Source organism: Cyanistes caeruleus, chromosome 5 (assembly GCF_971803275.1).
Source record: "Cyanistes caeruleus chromosome 5, bCyaCae1.hap1.1, whole genome shotgun sequence".
Lineage (NCBI taxonomy): Eukaryota > Metazoa > Chordata > Aves > Passeriformes > Paridae > Cyanistes > Cyanistes caeruleus.
The window spans coordinates 27197698-27214919 of record NC_141705.1 but is presented as its reverse complement, the minus strand read 5'-3'; the positions used below and the strand labels follow the sequence as shown (position 1 = coordinate 27214919).

Genomic DNA, 17222 nt, shown 5'->3' with positions numbered 1-17222 from the left:
TGCCTCTGCAACCATACCCTAAACGTCAGGACATCTTCATTTTAAATACTGTTCATTACACATAAACTGCAGCAACAGTCTACATGATCAATCTTCTAACTATAATTTTCTTTCAGAACAAAGCTGCATTGAAATTTTCAAGTATTTGTCCCACATATTCACAGGTAAAGAACTTATATAGCAAATGACATTTTTTTTCCATGTATTTGCAAAAAGGTTTCAGAATGCCAGACTTGATCTGTGTGTGGCCAGACACCAAGATTTTGCTTCAACCCAGGAATTTAGTAAGACATGAAAATATTCCATCTTAACATAATACACATTGGTAGCATTTGAACATATTTACAGATTTATTTGAACTTTTCTTAACTGCAATTCTACAACTGAGCAACATATCCATAAGTGTTTCATAAACTTTCAAACACTTACATATTTATACATATAGTTTTTGCATATATATATATATAAAAAAATATTTTTGAGACTCAAGGACTGAGAATAGTCAAAAGGACATTATTGCTACATTTCCATATTTACAAAAACAATGAATAAACCCATTCAAAACACCAAGCCATTGCAAAAGAAGTTTCAAACCCCCCCAAATTATAAAAATATAAATTTCAAGAACAAAAAACCCCAAACCTCTTTCAGCTAAGTGTCTGTAAAGTACCGAGACATCTATAACAACTAGTTTGTCTACAGTTCCTCCAAAAGCCAACACGTTACAAAAGAGCTCTTATAGCATTAAACTGAAAATGCTCAACAACTAGTATGCATAAGAGTGCATCCAAACAAATGGCTAACTTTGGAAAGGTGCAACAGCCTAAGTAAGTTCAGTGCAAATGGCTAATTTTTTATTTAACTCTGAAAGACGGATTCCTGTAACAATAAACCAAATGCACAGTCATAGAAGGAGCGCGGTATTCAATGTAACCAAAAATGTATTACCAGCGTGTGTACTTACAATTACCTTGTATTTGGGCAGTTAGTTACACATTTCAATTGCATGTAAACTCAACCAAAATCCTGGTAAAGTAAAAGTTACAGAGTGCTTAAGTGCATTGTAAATAAAGAGGTACTCAAGTAGGACTCTGCCTCCGAGAAATGCTTCTCTCAATGCCTTTACTTATTTTTAGGGGTCAGAAACAAAGGAAGAAAAGAACCAGTGCTCCTGGTGGGAAGAAAAGGGGTTAGAAAACACTTTTAAGCACCACCTTGAGCTCAGCAGATGCTGACCCCAAAGCTTCACGTCTGTCAAAGAAGGATGAAAAGATTCTTTCTTTTATGCCATTTATAAATTTGGCATAAATTTTTCTCAGTTAGATTCTTCTTCATTATCATCTCTGGACTACCACAGAAACAACTTGGGGTGGAGAAAAATAGCCCTTTCCAGTTAGCACTATCCAAGACTACCTGTGGGAAAGATTCACCTGGGTAGGACAAGATAAAGAAAGGGCCCCCAGGAGAGCATTATTTTTCCCTGCTCTCCCTTAGATAAGATGACTCGTTAAACAGCCCCTTCTCCAGACACACAGTTTACTGGAATCAGCCTTCCTCCTCTTTTTTGACCAGTCTGGCAGGGCCCACCTATCTTTGGTGAACACCTTTAGATGCAACTATTAACAAAGCAAAGGTCAAAGTCTTTGGGCACCCCAGGCAGAGGACCACAGGAGCAGTTCAGGCTCCATGGTGGAGTGAAACCCAGCAATGGGCAGCTTCATCCTGGCAGGGAATGCACTGGTGGGAAGCAGTGCATATATCCATGGAAACTGTGCAACTGCTCTGTAAGGGTGACAGTGCAGGTGGGAAATCAAAATGAAAATCCATGCTTTTCCTCCCGTCACCTCTGCTTTAAGCCCCAGAGCTTTTTACCAGGTAAATACAGCACCCTCACTGGCCTCCAACCTATGATACCTGCCTGGGAAAGCCTCTCAGGCTTGGCTGGATGTGGAAAGGGGTTTACAAAACCATTAACTTAATACTTGTTTATTTTGTAAATTCAGAAAAACAAGATTAACTAGAAAATGACTGTGTTCCAGGCACAGATCCAGAGAAGAATCACTGCAGATTTGGTTTGATCTACAGTCATCTAATTCCACACTCTGGCTTAGGATTTCTTTTGTTAGTTGTTTTTTTTTCCTTCACATCTGGCTCTCTACTGCAAATACACACAATACAGCGAAATATATACAGCTTCAATTAACACTGAAATGATGCCTGTAACCGTGCTCAGCGGATTAACTTTATGTATAACAGTGCATGGTAAAGGACAGTATTACAACAACGTTTCAGCTACACAGTAGTAGTAGTGAGTAGAAGAAAGAGAAATTATTGAAGTCATCCCTCTCTCAGCCCCTGCACAATACAAACAGCTAACACATCCGATCTCCTCCTCTTCACATGCCACTCAAGCATCTTCGCGTACCAGGAGAGGCTGAGTCGATGAAGCACTGCTGCCCACCGAGTTAATCCTCACCGAGTGATCTGGAGCATTTCCTTGACTGGAAGGTGGGGCTGAGAAGTTGGCATAAACCTGCAGAAGCCAAAGATTGATGTCAACACTCTGCAGACTGCTCCCTTCACACATTCTTGGAGAGCATTCCTTTCTTAGCCTTTTCCCACTATGTACTACACACTGCTGTGGAAGGGTTCCAGCTCAGGAGCTTCTTTGCAAATCAAAACAGTTTCAAAAGGTCTTTGTCTTAGCTGCTATTTTAAAGAGTCATGAAGCTCAATCTCAGTTACTAAAAACACTGTAGCTTCCAACTGCATGCCAAATTTCAGCTGAGCACAAAAAAAATAAAATTGCTCAGGTTATTACTAAGCTCCCCAATAAACCTCACTAATAATTCCTTCTGATTCTTGCTTTTGTTTTAGTAATGCCTGCACCTGCCAAAAATATGTTACAGGATGCAATCGAACACCAGCAGCTTTCAGTTTCCTCTTTTCTCAAATTGTCAGGAAGCCATGTACTCTCTGCCCAAACGAGGCATCCAGAAGGTAAAAGGAAGCTTTATTTTTAAATAAGGTTTAAATGCAGTTTTGTAAACCCTAGTAACACACAAAGTAACGGAAAGAGAAAAATCCAAGTTTAGGATGTGCCTCCAGTTTTCCTTTGGACTGTTTTGTCCAGTTGCCTGCTCAGAATAAGCTTTCACTGTGGAATGGTTGAAAAAGCAGCACATACCATTTGTCACAACATACCTCCAAGGTTATGTAAATGGAATTAGGGGAGGCAAGTGAGAAGAAACACAGGAGCACCAAAGCCTCCACCCCTTCATCCAGCAGCTTTCCTAATAAAAACTATTTATACTTTCTTTTATTTCCCAGATTAACAGAATTTTTCATCGTTTAGGATGAAATGAATTTATGCAGTACCGTTGCACTTTGCAACATCAAACTTGTTGTGGCAGGTCTTATTGTGAGTGAGAAACATCCGTAACGCAAACCATGTTCTGTAGATGGTAAATTTTGGGTATGGGCTTAGATTGCTACGGTCCAATGGAAAAGCCCAAACATGATTCCTACTACCCAGACTGATGCTGCAAAGCTACAGAAGTAAAAGTAGAAGTGCAGTGCCTGGGCTCTTTCCTTCTCACAGCTCTAGTATAACGTGCTTGAAACCGCTCAATCCGTAACTCACCCGGGGGGCATTATCTGAAAGCTGCTGCTCTATCATCTGTACAATTTGTTTAAATGTGGGTCTCTGTAAAGGATCAGCATCCCAGCAACTCTTCATTATGTCATACCTGTAAAGATACCAAAATTAAGTACTGCTCATGAAGAAATCTTTAGAGTTCTTATCTATCCTGCATCATTATTTGAAACAAAGGTGTCGCATCTTCTTTAAATGACTTTACGAACAGGAATGGTGCTGCCAACACCTGTGTTTGTGACAACAGAGCACTCACTACTAATGGAGGGCTCTGGACACAGTGTTCTTTGACAGCTTGTTAAATGCCAATCCATTTACAAAACAGTGAATTACGAATGTCTCATAAAGAAGATCAGTAGCCAGTCCTCTTGTTGTCAGGAAGTACAGCACAAATGCAGATGCTGCACAGTCTGGTGATACATCTCACTGGCTTCTTTATCTAAAGTAAAAATGTTTAATTATGTTCTGTGATCTGTCAATAATTTATTGACAAGAGAGCAGGTGCCATGACAAAGCGATCAGATGGCAAGAAGGCATGAGCGCATTTCATTGCATATAACAACACAGGCATGTATTCTGCTAGTTAGAGTATGTGAATTATTTAAAACATGACAAGAACTTTTAAAAAATTACAATGGGGCAGTGCAATGAGCCTTAGTGCAAGAAGCTTCTGCTTCCCTTCCTGTGCATCTTTACTGACGTTTGGATGACTGGAGGTGCTGGTTGCTCGCTTACATTTCAGGCGGTGCACACTCAGGGCTGAACATCCTATATCCCTCTTTGATCATTTTATAGAACTTGGAGTCCACAGGTATCCCTGGGTAGGGGCTGCTTCCTGTTGAGAGAGCAGGTGAGCAACATGATTTCTGCATCTACAGTAAACCCCAAAACAAAACAGATACGAAGTACAGTCCTTGAAGGAACTTACCTAAAGAAAAGAGCTCCCAAAGCAATATCCCGTAAGACCAGACATCACTCTCAAAGGTGTAGACACAATTGAAAATACTTTCAGGTGCCATCCACTTCACAGGAAGACGAGCCTTTCCAGGGAAGAGGGAATAAATTAACACAATGCACATAAGGCATACAGAAACGACAAGGTAAAATAACTTGTTCTGCTCTTTATGTACATTAAATACTTTTAAAATCAAGAAGTATCTAACCAAAAATTAAACTTTTAGCATTACAGAGTCTCCAAGTGCTGCACTGCTAGTGATCCATCTTTCTATGGGTCTACCAAGCTTACACAGTTCCTTGCACTCTGATTTTCTGAATACTGTTTGACTGCTGTCTAGTTAATAAAGGATATCAGAAAGTCAGTGGACAGTAATAAAAGTGATCATGGCACAGTTCCTTAAGCATGTAAGCAAGTCTACTTTGGTGGACTGGCTGACACAGGCACATAGTCGAGGTGTCTCAAGGCTTTAGTCAATAAGCATTAGCTTCTCAGTCTATCAGCAGAAAAATTTAAATCCATATAAAAGTAATATACACTAATATATATATTCTGAGCAGAAGTGTAGATCTGCTGGAGGTCAGGAAGGCTCTGCAGAGGGATCTGGACAAACAGGATTGATGAGCCAAGCCAGTTGTATGAGGTTCAATAAGGCCAAGTGTTGGAACCTGCCCTTAGGTCCCAACAATCCCCTGCAGTGCTACAGTCTGGGGGAAGAGTGTCTGGAAAGCTGCCCAGCTGAGCACTTGGGGGTGCTGGTGACAGCAGCTGAACATGAGCCAGCAGTGCCCAGGTGGCCAAGAAGGCCAATGGCACCTGGCCTGTGTCAGCAATAGTGTGGCCAGCAGGAGCAGGGCAGGGATTGTCCCCCTGTACTCGGCACTGGGGAGGCTGCACCTCAAATCCTGTGTCCAGTTCTGGGCCCCTCACTACAACACTGACATTCAGGTGCTGGAGTGTTTCCAAGAAGGGCAAAGAAGGAAATTAAGAATCTGGAACATAAAGCCCTACAGGGAGCAACTGAGGGAGCTGGGGTTGTTTATCCCAAAGAAAAGGAGGCTAGGAGGGACCTTGGTGCTCTCTGCAACTACCCAAAAGGAGGCTGTAGCAAGGTGGGCATCTGTCTCTTCTACACAAGTGACAGGACCACAGAAAATGGCTTTGAATTGTGTCAGAGGAGGTTTGGATTAGGTATTAGGAAAAATTCTTTATCAAAAGGGCTGTCAAGCATTGGAACAGGCTGCCTGGGGAAGTGATGAAGTCACCATCCATCTACATATTTAAAAGACATACAGATGTGGGGCTTTGATAAATTGTTTAGGGGACTTGGTAGTGCTGGGTTAGCAACTGGAGTGAATGATCGCAAAGGTCTTTTACCACCTGAACAATTCTATGATTCTGTGATTTTTCGTAAGTTTGTGTGGGAATAGAAACATCCCTTATGAATGCAAACTGGATCAGAAAAAAGGACACAGGAAGAGTTTGCATTTGCTTTCACCTTCCTGTCCCTGGTTTGTTCCTTCCTTGTCTGATTGTAGAAGCCAATCAGGCCTCTGTCCTAAACATTTGTCCTGCTTTGGAAGAAACCAGACCTCTTTCTTCCAATGATCAGAGGGCTTGAACACATCTCATGTGAAGAAAGTTTGAGACAGCTGGGGTTATTCAATCTGGAGAAGAGAAGGGAGACCTCACTGCAGCCTTTTAACATATATAGAGATGGAGAGAGGCCTTTTACTGGGGCCTGTGATGACTGAACAAGGAGCAGTGGTTTTAAACTGAAAGGGCACAGATTTAGATTGGAAACAAGGAAAAAAAAATATGATGAGGATGGTGAGACATTGGAACAGGTAGTCTGGAGAGGTTGTGGATACTTCATCTGGGCAACATTTCAAACGCTGGAGACTTTCAAGGTCAGGTTGGATGGTGCTCTAAGCAGCCTGATCTAGTGAAAGATGTCCTTGCCCATGGCAGGGGGGTTGGACTAGATGATCTTTTAAGATCCCTTCCAACCCAAATCATTCTATGATTCTGTGATTCTATTAACTCAGGAAATTTAAAGGACAACGTAGACAAATAAAACTCAACTACACGCTTCCCTCCTAAGCTGCTGGTCTAAACCTCCTACTCCCAGGACCCTTTATGATCAGGCAGCTCTTGACCTGACCCTGGAAGTAGCTTGGTGACACTACACACTAGTCAGTATTTTTTCACAGCAGCCATTCATTAATTATTTCAGCTCCTATTGCTCCCTAACCTCAACTTCTAGGCAACCAGTGGCTGGTAGTGACATTGTTTTGAAGAAAACCAACAAACCTCTCCTTCCCATAGCCTAAAATAAGGATGCTGTAGGTACCTGAGACATCAAGGTCTGCTGGGTGACAGCACAGCAGCAGTTATGTCAGATACCTGAGGTACCATGGATAGACTGAAGTTAACTGAGTGGCTGTGGAAGTTTAGCATTTAGGACAAAAACCACCACGGTGGCAAACCCATTTGGTGAGAGATAATAGGGTGTGAGGTTTTCTCTCTTTATCAGCCTGCAAAGCCAGGACAGGTAAACTTCAGTTCATGTGCTGTCAAGCCCCTAACTAATGACCTCACCATTAAGATCATGGAGCCATCAGCTGAACTGGGGAGAAGGGCTACCTTGCTGAACAGGGATCCTTTCCTTTGAAAAACAGTGCAAGTGAAAGCAAATGTACTCTGAAGGCAGCAGCTGGCTGCACCCGTCTGACACAGACTTGAAACACTAAGCCAGGCAGCATAAACCAGTTTGAGATGCAAAACACCTATACTTCATAAACACTTCTCCAGCTTAACCACAGAGAGCTCAATTTTCTTTTGTAGTAGGGCTCTTTTTACTGCACTGGCACTTTAAAGGGGACTGCAAGTGCTGCCAAGGTAATCTGCATCACTTCAAAGCACCTTTGTACCTCTCCAGAGGTTTAATAGGTACTCGTGAGATTGGTACTCTTCTATATGGGAGGTTTTAAACTTTCCTCATCAAAATATAGTGTCTTGCTCCAACCCTGCTACAGGGTTTGAACTACAGCTGCAAGCTAAGACTGTGTTTGTTTATGTTTGTTACATACATGAGGTTAGGAAGTTTATAAGGAATCAGAGAAAACCAAGATGTTTTTGCCTCCCATTGATGGTCTAATCAGTAAATTCCACACTTCAGTTTCTTTGTCTGAGTGGCCCCTTACAGAAGAAGGTAAGCTGCAAACCCCTGATTATTTAGATATTTTTAAAATAAGCTATTTCAGTAATGGACAAATAGTGCAATGCCCAGGAACAAAGTTTCCTAATACCAAAATTTAGAACTGGGATACCAGAGTATTCCCATGAATAACCTAGCAATTACTTACAGAGAAGTAACTTTGAGTACATTCATGTAAAATAAGAAGACTGGACATTATACAGGTGCAGTAAAAACATCTCTTCCACTACAACACGCATATGAGCACATATTTTCCAGTATGACAAGTATAAAAGGAGGATTTTGTCAGCACACACGTTTATGTCAGAAATTTCCCCTCCTAGCCAACATGGATATACATACACCAGGACTGGAAAATCCAGATTTCCATCTAACTAAGAAAGACTTTTCTTTGCATGTCAAGACAATAGGAACTCGCTTAACTTAAAACAAGTGTATAGAGTATCATGTGTACTTACATTTCCTTTGACCACGTAATTTGAGTCATTCCTTATATCTCTTGCCAGGCCAAAGTCACAGATTTTTGTAATTCGACCATGAGTTAGAAGAATATTTCTTGCAGCCAGATCCCTATGAATGCACTAAATAACAGACAAACAAACAAAATTAGTTGATAATATCCCTAACAGGCTATTGCTTGGTTATGTGTTTACTTAGCTGTGTAACTTACTATATCATGCATTTTAAGGCAAGCTGTAAATCACAATGAAGCCATGTGCTAATAAGCTTACCCAGATGAGTAAACATTCTGCTGTTTTATCTTTACAATAATTACATTAATAAGGTTATCCATGCATTTATTTTAGAAAATACCAGTTGCAGTCATTGAATTTTGCAGTGTTTCAAATTCTCAGCTAAAATTTGATATACTTTTTTTCTGATTTATCAAAATCATCACTGGCTTATTTCCTAATAGAAGACAAATAGAGGAAAATGTGGTTTGTATCCAAAATATTCCAAATATTCTATTAAGTAACTATTGTCATTCATAGAAAAGCACTGAAAATAGGGGAAATTATGGTAACAACTTCAAAGCACATGAACACAGAAACTGAACCCTATAGCAGAAATACTCCTCTGGAAAAGCTGAATTATTAAGTACCTACAAGAACTTAAGCAGACTTAAATATTTTTAAATAGTGGAAATTCTCACATGCCAGTATCTTTCAATGGAAGGTCATGCATTCAGTGACTTAACCACCTTATATTCCAGTTTTTATTTTAGAAGTGGGCATGCAGTGGTAACTGCAGTTCCAGAAGGATGCCTGAGTTTTCCAGCAGCTGTGTTTCTTTGTATAAAACTGTGGAGCCCATGTGTGTTTGTTAGAGAATGGAGGTGATTCTCTAACAAAATTCTTTCTGTTTTCATCTGAAGAGTATTAAGCTTCAGGTTTACTGGTGGGATTTAACACGCAGACCACAGCTGTCTGAAAAATAACTGAAGGCAGTTCAGTTTTTCTTTTTTCCTTGAAATACAGAACTTTTGGAATTTCTAACCAAAAAAATGACCTAAAATATCAGAAGTTATGAAAAGTTATTTCTCAAGCTGAGAAAGTAACTGAAGATTGCACAAGTAATTTAATCTCTGTCCCTTTAGCATGCTTACACGAGGAACAATTTTTAATAGTTCACTGTTTTGGTAGACTCTTGTTCACCACTGAATACAATGCATGCTTCACTTTGCATATGTAAAGCTGTCATACAGCACTGAAGCAGCAGGGCAAAGGAATGGCCAAGAGCCAGCATGACTCTGCCTTGTTCCTCCAGAATCAGTGCAGTTTGCATTGAATAGAGACTTTGTCCAAGGGAGGAAGCTCTGTCTTGTGACTCTGTGTGCTGTCTTCAAGGACCAGCCTCAAGGATGTGAGGAAATCTGAGGCACCTTATCCATCAGCCCACAGCACTCTGCCTTAACTAATTTAACTGCTGAAGCCAAAAAAAGTGTAAGTATACAACAGCTGAAGAGGACCAGCAACATAATAGTGCATGCAATTCAATTCTGTGATACAGGTGTTAACATGGCACTGCCAGAGCTATACTGCACATTACTTCCCATCCTCAAGGTGAGCTGATATTACATTCTTTACTGCCTTTGCTATTTAATGCCACTCTGTCTGTAAAAATGGAAAGACTATAAAGAAAAAGTCACCAGGAATAATACATAATGGATCTGGGGCTTCTGTAGGAAAACAGAAGAAATACGGAATGTGTGTGCTAAGCATTGGATGTCCTTAACATTGAAGGATGCAGGAGTGTGGTGGATCTGTGTATCATCTGTACTATGATATGTCTGCATGTCAGGCCTGTTTTGAATGTGTTGCTAGATGAAAAATAAACTAAAGGGAAGCTAATGGTTTGGTTTGGAAGAAGGAACAGTGGGAGAAAAAAAAAAAAACGAGCGCAAAAGCAAGTTCTAATGTGCACATTGAAAGTGACAAAAATCTACCGATTCTGTCCATCTCTGAAAAAAAACTTACGTTTTTGGAGGCAAGGAAGCTCATGCCCTTTGCCACCTGGTAAGAAAAGCTTAGCAGATCTTCTACATCTAAAGCAAGTTCATCATCTTCCGGCATAGCAAGGGTAACATCCTGATCAGTGTAGGATCCTACACAATATAAACAACAACAGCTTTCGAGTTAAGCAAATGTAATCATGTAGAAATCACATAGAATTGTTTTGACATTAAACAAAACAGTAGTTTTAGTAAGTACCAGTCTAGAATCACATAAATAGCCCATCACCAGAAAGTAAAAAATAATCCTGATACTCCATTTAAGTCTGAAGAAATATAAGACAATGTAATTTAGCATATTTTTCTTCTTCAAAGCCTTCTCACATCAATTACTGAGTTTTAAGTGTCCCCTTTCACAAAGACAAATATGCTAAAACTGAACAAGTCCATGAAGCCTGTCTTCCTGCACTCCCATCAGCCAACAGAATTTCTTGTCACTGAACTCACCAGACTTCACAGGTCGTTTTTTGTCAGCCTTTGGTGGGACTGCATATGACACTCCTGGTTTCATGTCCATGTACTCATTGGCAACATCACTGTAGAGGCAGCAGAACAAAAGAAACATAGTTTAGTGAAAAAGGTCTCAAAGGTTATCCAAACAAAAAGCCAACATCAGGCCAACAATCAGTTCTGAATAATTGCTTTACAAATGATCAGTTGATTGGAAATTCATGGGTGTGTGAAAAAAAATGAGGAAATGACATACAGAAAGAGAGATTTGTTGGTACAGTTAATGGTACACCTCAAAATTTGGAGTTTGGCTCAGGTGAGCAAACAAAACCATTCACATGAATACTGTTTATACAGACTTCAGTCTCTATAAATTAACATCCAGATGTTTCACAGGATCTGCTAGTGCTTCCTTTTTCTGCTTAGGCCAACTTCTACCAGAATATTTCAGCAGCTCAACTGGCAATTGAAATGCAGAAGAGAAATGGTAAAAAATGTTAAATTCAGAAATTCCCAAGTTCCACAGGGGATTCATATGTATTTCAAAAAATCAGCCGAGGCTTGGGACAGCCATCTGCTACATTCTTTTAAGTTTAAATTTTCTTATTGCTATATATAATTTAAATGTACAGATTTTCATACTATATGGTTTATAAATATACAGTTAGGCACCTTTAGAAATGATGGATGTACTTTGGCATTTTTCTTTTCATTGCCATTAAATTCATATACTTCCTTAGCCTGAAACATCTGCTTAGTTTAAGAGCAATAAATGCAGCCACAGAGTTAACATGAGAAGGAGCAATGAGATCACCAACAGCTTTAGTTACCACCAGAAACACATCTGACACGTTCAGGAGCAGTAAATACTAACATGAGAATTTTGTAAGTACTCTGCTGTCAGTAATTCAATTTACAATTTGCAATTTGTAAACTCAATTTACAATAACTTAATATGCTTAAACAGCAAGATCCCTTCACTGAACAGAGGGCACACCTCCAATGGCAAATCACAGCCTTATGCCCATCACCCCCATGGTCCCAACCTCTCTGGGGCACCACCAGCTACCCATTTATTGCCATGGCTCAAGCAGCTTCACCAGTACTGTGCTGGGATGAAGAACTTTTCCAGCTCCTTAGGTCTGCCTGCTTCTTTCCTGACTGCCAACACAAAGTAATAGGCCCACTGGGGCAATAAAAAGATTAAAATTTAGAATGGGCAGGTATCCTAATAGTAGATTTTGGTAAGCTGTCTCTCCCTTCACAAACGGAAGGAAATCTGCTTGGAAACGCCCTTGGAAAGAACTCTGGGATGATATATAAAACACAGCAGTTAAAAATATACAGATGAACCAAGTACAAGAGCAATCTCAGAGTCATGACACAGGTTGTTTCACCACAAAATGCAGTGAGCTGTCAGTAGCAGCCTGCTGCTGACATTTTAAGACACTGGTTAGATTTTGTAAAAAGTCTTTTCTGAAGGCAGGAATTTGGGAGAACTCAGGGTACTAACAGCCTGACACTGAGAAAATTGTCATTCGAGCTGCTAAATAAGCACTACCAAAGTTGAATAACAATAAACACAAACATGTACAAAGACTGGAGGCAAGGAGATGCATGAAATAACTGCAGAAAATTTGATAAAGAATAAAGCAAAGAGTGCATACAATCCACTCTGTATATAATGACACTGTTAGAACAAACCACCCCTTGAACAAATACCCTCTTCATTAAATTGTTTTCTTGTGCAGCAGAGAATCTTCAAAGCCTGCTGCATTAAATGTTTCTCCACACCTCTTATCCCTAATAAACTTTGATTTCTCCTCCTTCCCAATCTTCTGAAAACACAAATACATTTCAGCAGGTCATACTTACGCTGCAGGCTCCGACTGATGCAAAAGGTTCTCATAAACAGCGGCATCTGCGTGTTCTTCATGTTTTGGACAAATAAATGAATCTCGTTTCCGTCTCAGAAAATTTAAAAGATCACCGTAACAGCAATATTCTGTAATGACCAGAGTGGGACCTGCAGATGCATGTAAGGTTTAGAAAGCTGGTGAGTATTGTTTAAAGCAGAAAACCTTGCATAAAGCTAGCATTCAGTGAAGCACACACAGGCTGGACTATTAAAAAATCACACTGCCTAGCACTGTCTAGACTTGAAAAGTTACAGAAAAGTAACCCAGCATCTTCCCTTTCACAGATGAACAACCATGGTCCAGCTAAAGCTGTGTCCCAATTAATGTTCTGCCCCTCAATAGCATTGCATTGTACAAAAATTAGACAAATAGGTCTTTTTCTCTTTCTTCATGCGATAATGTTTCTGGCCAGACACATCTGTTTGATTTTGCTCACTTCCTGAAGGAAGTTATTTGTTCCAAACGTTACGAGTAATTCAAGCTTCAAACATTAATCCTTTTGATTCACTTCTGTTTACAGTAGAGCTTCACACTCCTTCAGTAATGTTTTGGAAATGATGTAGAGTGTTATACTCTGCAGTATAATAGGAAAAATCGTTCAAACAGAACAGTCTGCTGCAGCAGAAAACTACACTGCACAAGGTCTCAGAATATTAAAATGAAATCAGAAAAGGGAATCAAGTCATCTTCAGCATGGATGTTTATAGATCAAATATATGTCTTTTGAGTGAATGACTCCAGCTACGGACCTTGAATATGTAATTACACTGCGTGTTATTTCATTCCAAGTTTACTCTGTGCCATCGTTTGTTAACCTCACTGGTTTATCTCCATTTTTCTGCAGTTAAAAATTACAGCTTTCACAATAGCAAAAGAAGTGTTTGTGGTATGATTTTCTTTACAGGCACCACATTTTTTCCACTGAGAGAGACATGAACTCGGGCCAGTGAGTCAACTTAGTTGGCTGTTTGAACAAACTTGTTTCATCCTATTTTTAAATCATTAATTGTGAGAAACGTTTTGCCTTTGTCTAAAGCTATGAATTTGTACAAGCTCCTTTGTAGAACACGTAAGAAGTAATATCATCTTTCATATTAAAATGCATGCAAATAAAAATACAGGTTTCTATCACTCTCTACTAACACTTTGGGAGGTTTTATAGCTTTTATTATGAAAGAAAACAAACTTATTAAGTTAATACTAAATGTGAAACATCAGGGTTGCGCAATACTTTATTTGGAAAATTACTTTTCTCAACTTTCTGCTGCTTAGAATTTGTACCTTTAGTGGAGCTGCCTTAACAGATACATTTGCAGTTTAACCAGAAGGCTGGAAGACTGTACAAGACAAGCCTGTTGACTTCACCTTGGATACCAACAAGGAACCAGTTCTCCTTAATGAGGAACAGTGTGGTGGAGGTAAAAATTTATATTGTACATTCTGTCATCTCTCAAGAAGCAAGGACCCAATGGTTCACATGAAAGAGAATAAAAGCAACCTTCCTGTTTAGCTGCAGCTACTGTGGTCTTACTACTGTTTTTATGATGAGCCTAAAATCTAGATTCAGTAAATCACAGGTGATAATCACGATGATCTGCAACCTTTCTAAGCATGAAATGTAAGATTTTAAGATTTCTATTTACGATTTCTATACTTAGAGCTGCATCTTGGATGATTCTTCACAAAGTTCATCCTCCTGGCAATATAAAAAGAACAGAAATAATCAATAATCTGCAGATAAGCCCACCTCCGATAGTGCAAGCTCCAAGCAGATTCACAATATTAATGTGGTTTCCAAGGTAACTCAGCACTTTAAGCTCTGACATCAAGGCTTCTCTCTCTGTTAAATGGGCACTTGCTGCAAGGCAAAGCACAGTGTTCAGTACATGACACACCAACCAGATGGAAGAGAGAAAACCAATAGTATACCACAGCAACTTACTTTTCAGCATCTTTACTGCTACTGTCATAGCAGCATCAGACTTAAATAAACCATAAGCAGTGGCTTCAACAACTTTCCCAAAAGCTCCAGCGCCAAGGGTTTTACCTAATAAAGCAAACAAAATACTCTGTAACAACTTTGAGTACTTCCTCCTGTAGGGCTCAACATTTTATTTTATTATATCAAGGAAGCTATTGCAGACACGCCTGCTTGCCTTTTGTCCCAAAGCAAGAATGAGCAATTATCACTATCTGCATTATTGCACAACATCTTTGTGACAAAACTCTGCTGTGTTTGACCAAAGTCTCATATGAGACCTGAAGGTTCCACCTTGCGGAAGAAATCAAATGAATCTAAACTAACCAAAACTCAAACGGTTTCTAGGAAATTCCCATTTGTTATCATAAGGAAGTTGCATTGGATCTATGTAAACATAGTTGTTTCCATTTATTTCTTCAACAACTTTCCACTGAACTTCATACTTGGGTTTCTGGAAAAGAAAGAGAATGGCTGTTACAACCGAAGGCTCCACAAGAAGCTCACATGCTTTTTAAATTCAGGCAAAGGGGCCTCTGATTTTACCTGCAAATATATGTACACCAGGATCATGACTACGATGCACATCAGTCCTGCAGCAACTCCAAATGCAGTCAGTAACGGGGTGAAAAGGGTATGTGTACGGATTTGCTCTGGAAAGAAACAAGAAAATTCTCCTAGAAGTACTGAACAAAAAAATGAAATTAAAAAGATCCAGGTGAAAACTTCTCCTTGGTTCTTCTTTGTGAAATACAGTTTGGGGTTTTGACTTTCCCAGATGTGCTCCAGGTGTATCAGAACGCCTTTCCTGAATGAGCTGTAGGAAATGGAGCTGGCACAGAAACCATGTAGTTTGATGCCTTTGGATTCTCAGCTTCATTAATTCAGGAGGTTTGGCACCAAGATCAGTTAATGCAAGGAGTGTGCATGATCTCAGTCAAGTTAGATTAAAGAAAGAGGCTTTTATCTGAAGTCACAGTTTCTTCTCTTCCCCTTTGCCCCCCACCTAAGTATGATCACCACAGCACAGTCTTTACAAGGAGAGGTCGTGCCAAATAGTGAAGAAATGTCACTGTTCTACTACAACCCATCTGCCCCAAATCTGGTGTATTTGTTTGTATGTTATATCTGGGTGTAACAGGGGAAAAAAAAAGAAGAACAACATTTGGTTTTGTAAAGAAGAGCACAGCTTTACAAACACATTTCAAATCCTCTATGTTCTAGTGGGTTTTTCTTCTCCCCCACAAACCTACAAATACCACTACAAAACTCATAAGCCCTTTTGCAGTATGTTGTTGTTGCTACTTCTTTTATAGCAGCAGGACACTTAGGCTCCAGGCAAGTTGGGGACTACATTTTTTCCTGAGACATTGTAAAAACCTAAAATAAAATGCAATCTTTCTTTGGAAAAACAAGTGATGGCCTAAATAGTCAAAACAGAGAATGACAGGAAAACAAAAGGGACAGAGAGAGGGAAAGCCAGGGTGATGCTGTAGGTGGTTTTCCTCTGTGCTGTACAGACAGAAGAAACCCACCTACCTACTGCAGCACAGAACAGATGCCATAAAAAGACAGCACCACAACAGTCAATTGAAAAATTAAAGCAAGACTGACAGGCAGAACATGCAACATAGTATGCTAACATGTGCTCAGCCACGGTACTGTAAACTTTCGTACAGCAAAACCACTTAAAATCCTTTTCCAGAGAGAGCCAAACACCACCCATGTTTTGTGGAAGTTACCTTTAATAGAAAAGTTGAAGAAAGCAGAGCTCCTGTCCCCATTGCTGGAGGCCTCACAGCACACGGTGCCGGTGCTCCTGAACATGCTGGCGTTAATGGTGCTTTCAACCAGGATTCGCTCAAATGATGGTGCTGATGAATTTGTGTAACCAATTTTGACATCCATGGGGGATATTGTTGGGGAATCAAAGCACCTGGAGAAACAATATGAACAGTCACCTGCAATGGATTGCTACCTGGAATTCCACACCAACAGAGAACTGAACAACTGTGGTCTACAAAGGGATTCAGCTGAAGATCTTAACCCTGAAACAGCCTACTCATGGTGTCTCATGGTCTTTGTACGTAGTGGGAGAAATGGATACATACACCTGGCCTGGCCCAACTGGAGACCACGATGTCTTTGCATTTGCTTCTGGTTAGACATACCTACAGGTCTGTAACTACTCTATGGGATCTATACCATTCAACATGCATTTTCAATTCCATTGTCAAGCAGCTGTGGTCTATTAATGTTCCCCGAGCATCATCTTATTACAGCACAGAAGTCCATGATATGCATAAACACCATTAAGCTTATATGCAGTCAGAAAATAGCCAGTTCTTTGCTCTCAAGATGTTGCTTCTCCTTCATATATCACATATGTACTGCATGAGCACACATTTAAGATCTTTAAAAGCTACTATTTGAAACCATTAAGGAAATAACAATTATTTTAGACATAAAAAAAATTACTGAAGTGGGAAGGAGACCCATTGCTTGCTAATATATCTATCACCATGGGGGAAGT

At 39.8% G+C, this 17222-nt stretch overlaps 1 protein-coding gene across 3 annotated transcripts in view; it reads right to left on the bottom strand.

Moving 5' to 3' along the window:
- Nucleotides 1-331: 331 nt before the first annotated feature.
- KIT (KIT proto-oncogene, receptor tyrosine kinase) overlaps nucleotides 332-17222 on the bottom strand; it is a 54319-nt gene continuing 37428 nt past the window's right edge. For all 3 annotated transcript variants that reach the window (XM_086888440.1, XM_086888441.1, XM_086888439.1), the window contains exons 9-21: nucleotides 16432-16625; nucleotides 15236-15342; nucleotides 15017-15143; nucleotides 14654-14758; nucleotides 14459-14569; nucleotides 12668-12818; nucleotides 10790-10878; nucleotides 10308-10435; nucleotides 8289-8411; nucleotides 4584-4695; nucleotides 4391-4490; nucleotides 3644-3749; nucleotides 332-2533 (exon numbers count right to left, since the gene is read on the bottom strand). In XM_086888440.1, coding sequence (XP_086744566.1) covers nucleotides 2408-2533; nucleotides 3644-3749; nucleotides 4391-4490; nucleotides 4584-4695; nucleotides 8289-8411; nucleotides 10308-10435; nucleotides 10790-10878; nucleotides 12668-12818; nucleotides 14459-14569; nucleotides 14654-14758; nucleotides 15017-15143; nucleotides 15236-15342; nucleotides 16432-16625 — 1579 coding nt within the window. In that variant the 3' untranslated portion in view covers nucleotides 332-2407. The remainder of the gene's footprint in view (nucleotides 2534-3643; nucleotides 3750-4390; nucleotides 4491-4583; nucleotides 4696-8288; nucleotides 8412-10307; nucleotides 10436-10789; nucleotides 10879-12667; nucleotides 12819-14458; nucleotides 14570-14653; nucleotides 14759-15016; nucleotides 15144-15235; nucleotides 15343-16431; nucleotides 16626-17222) is intronic.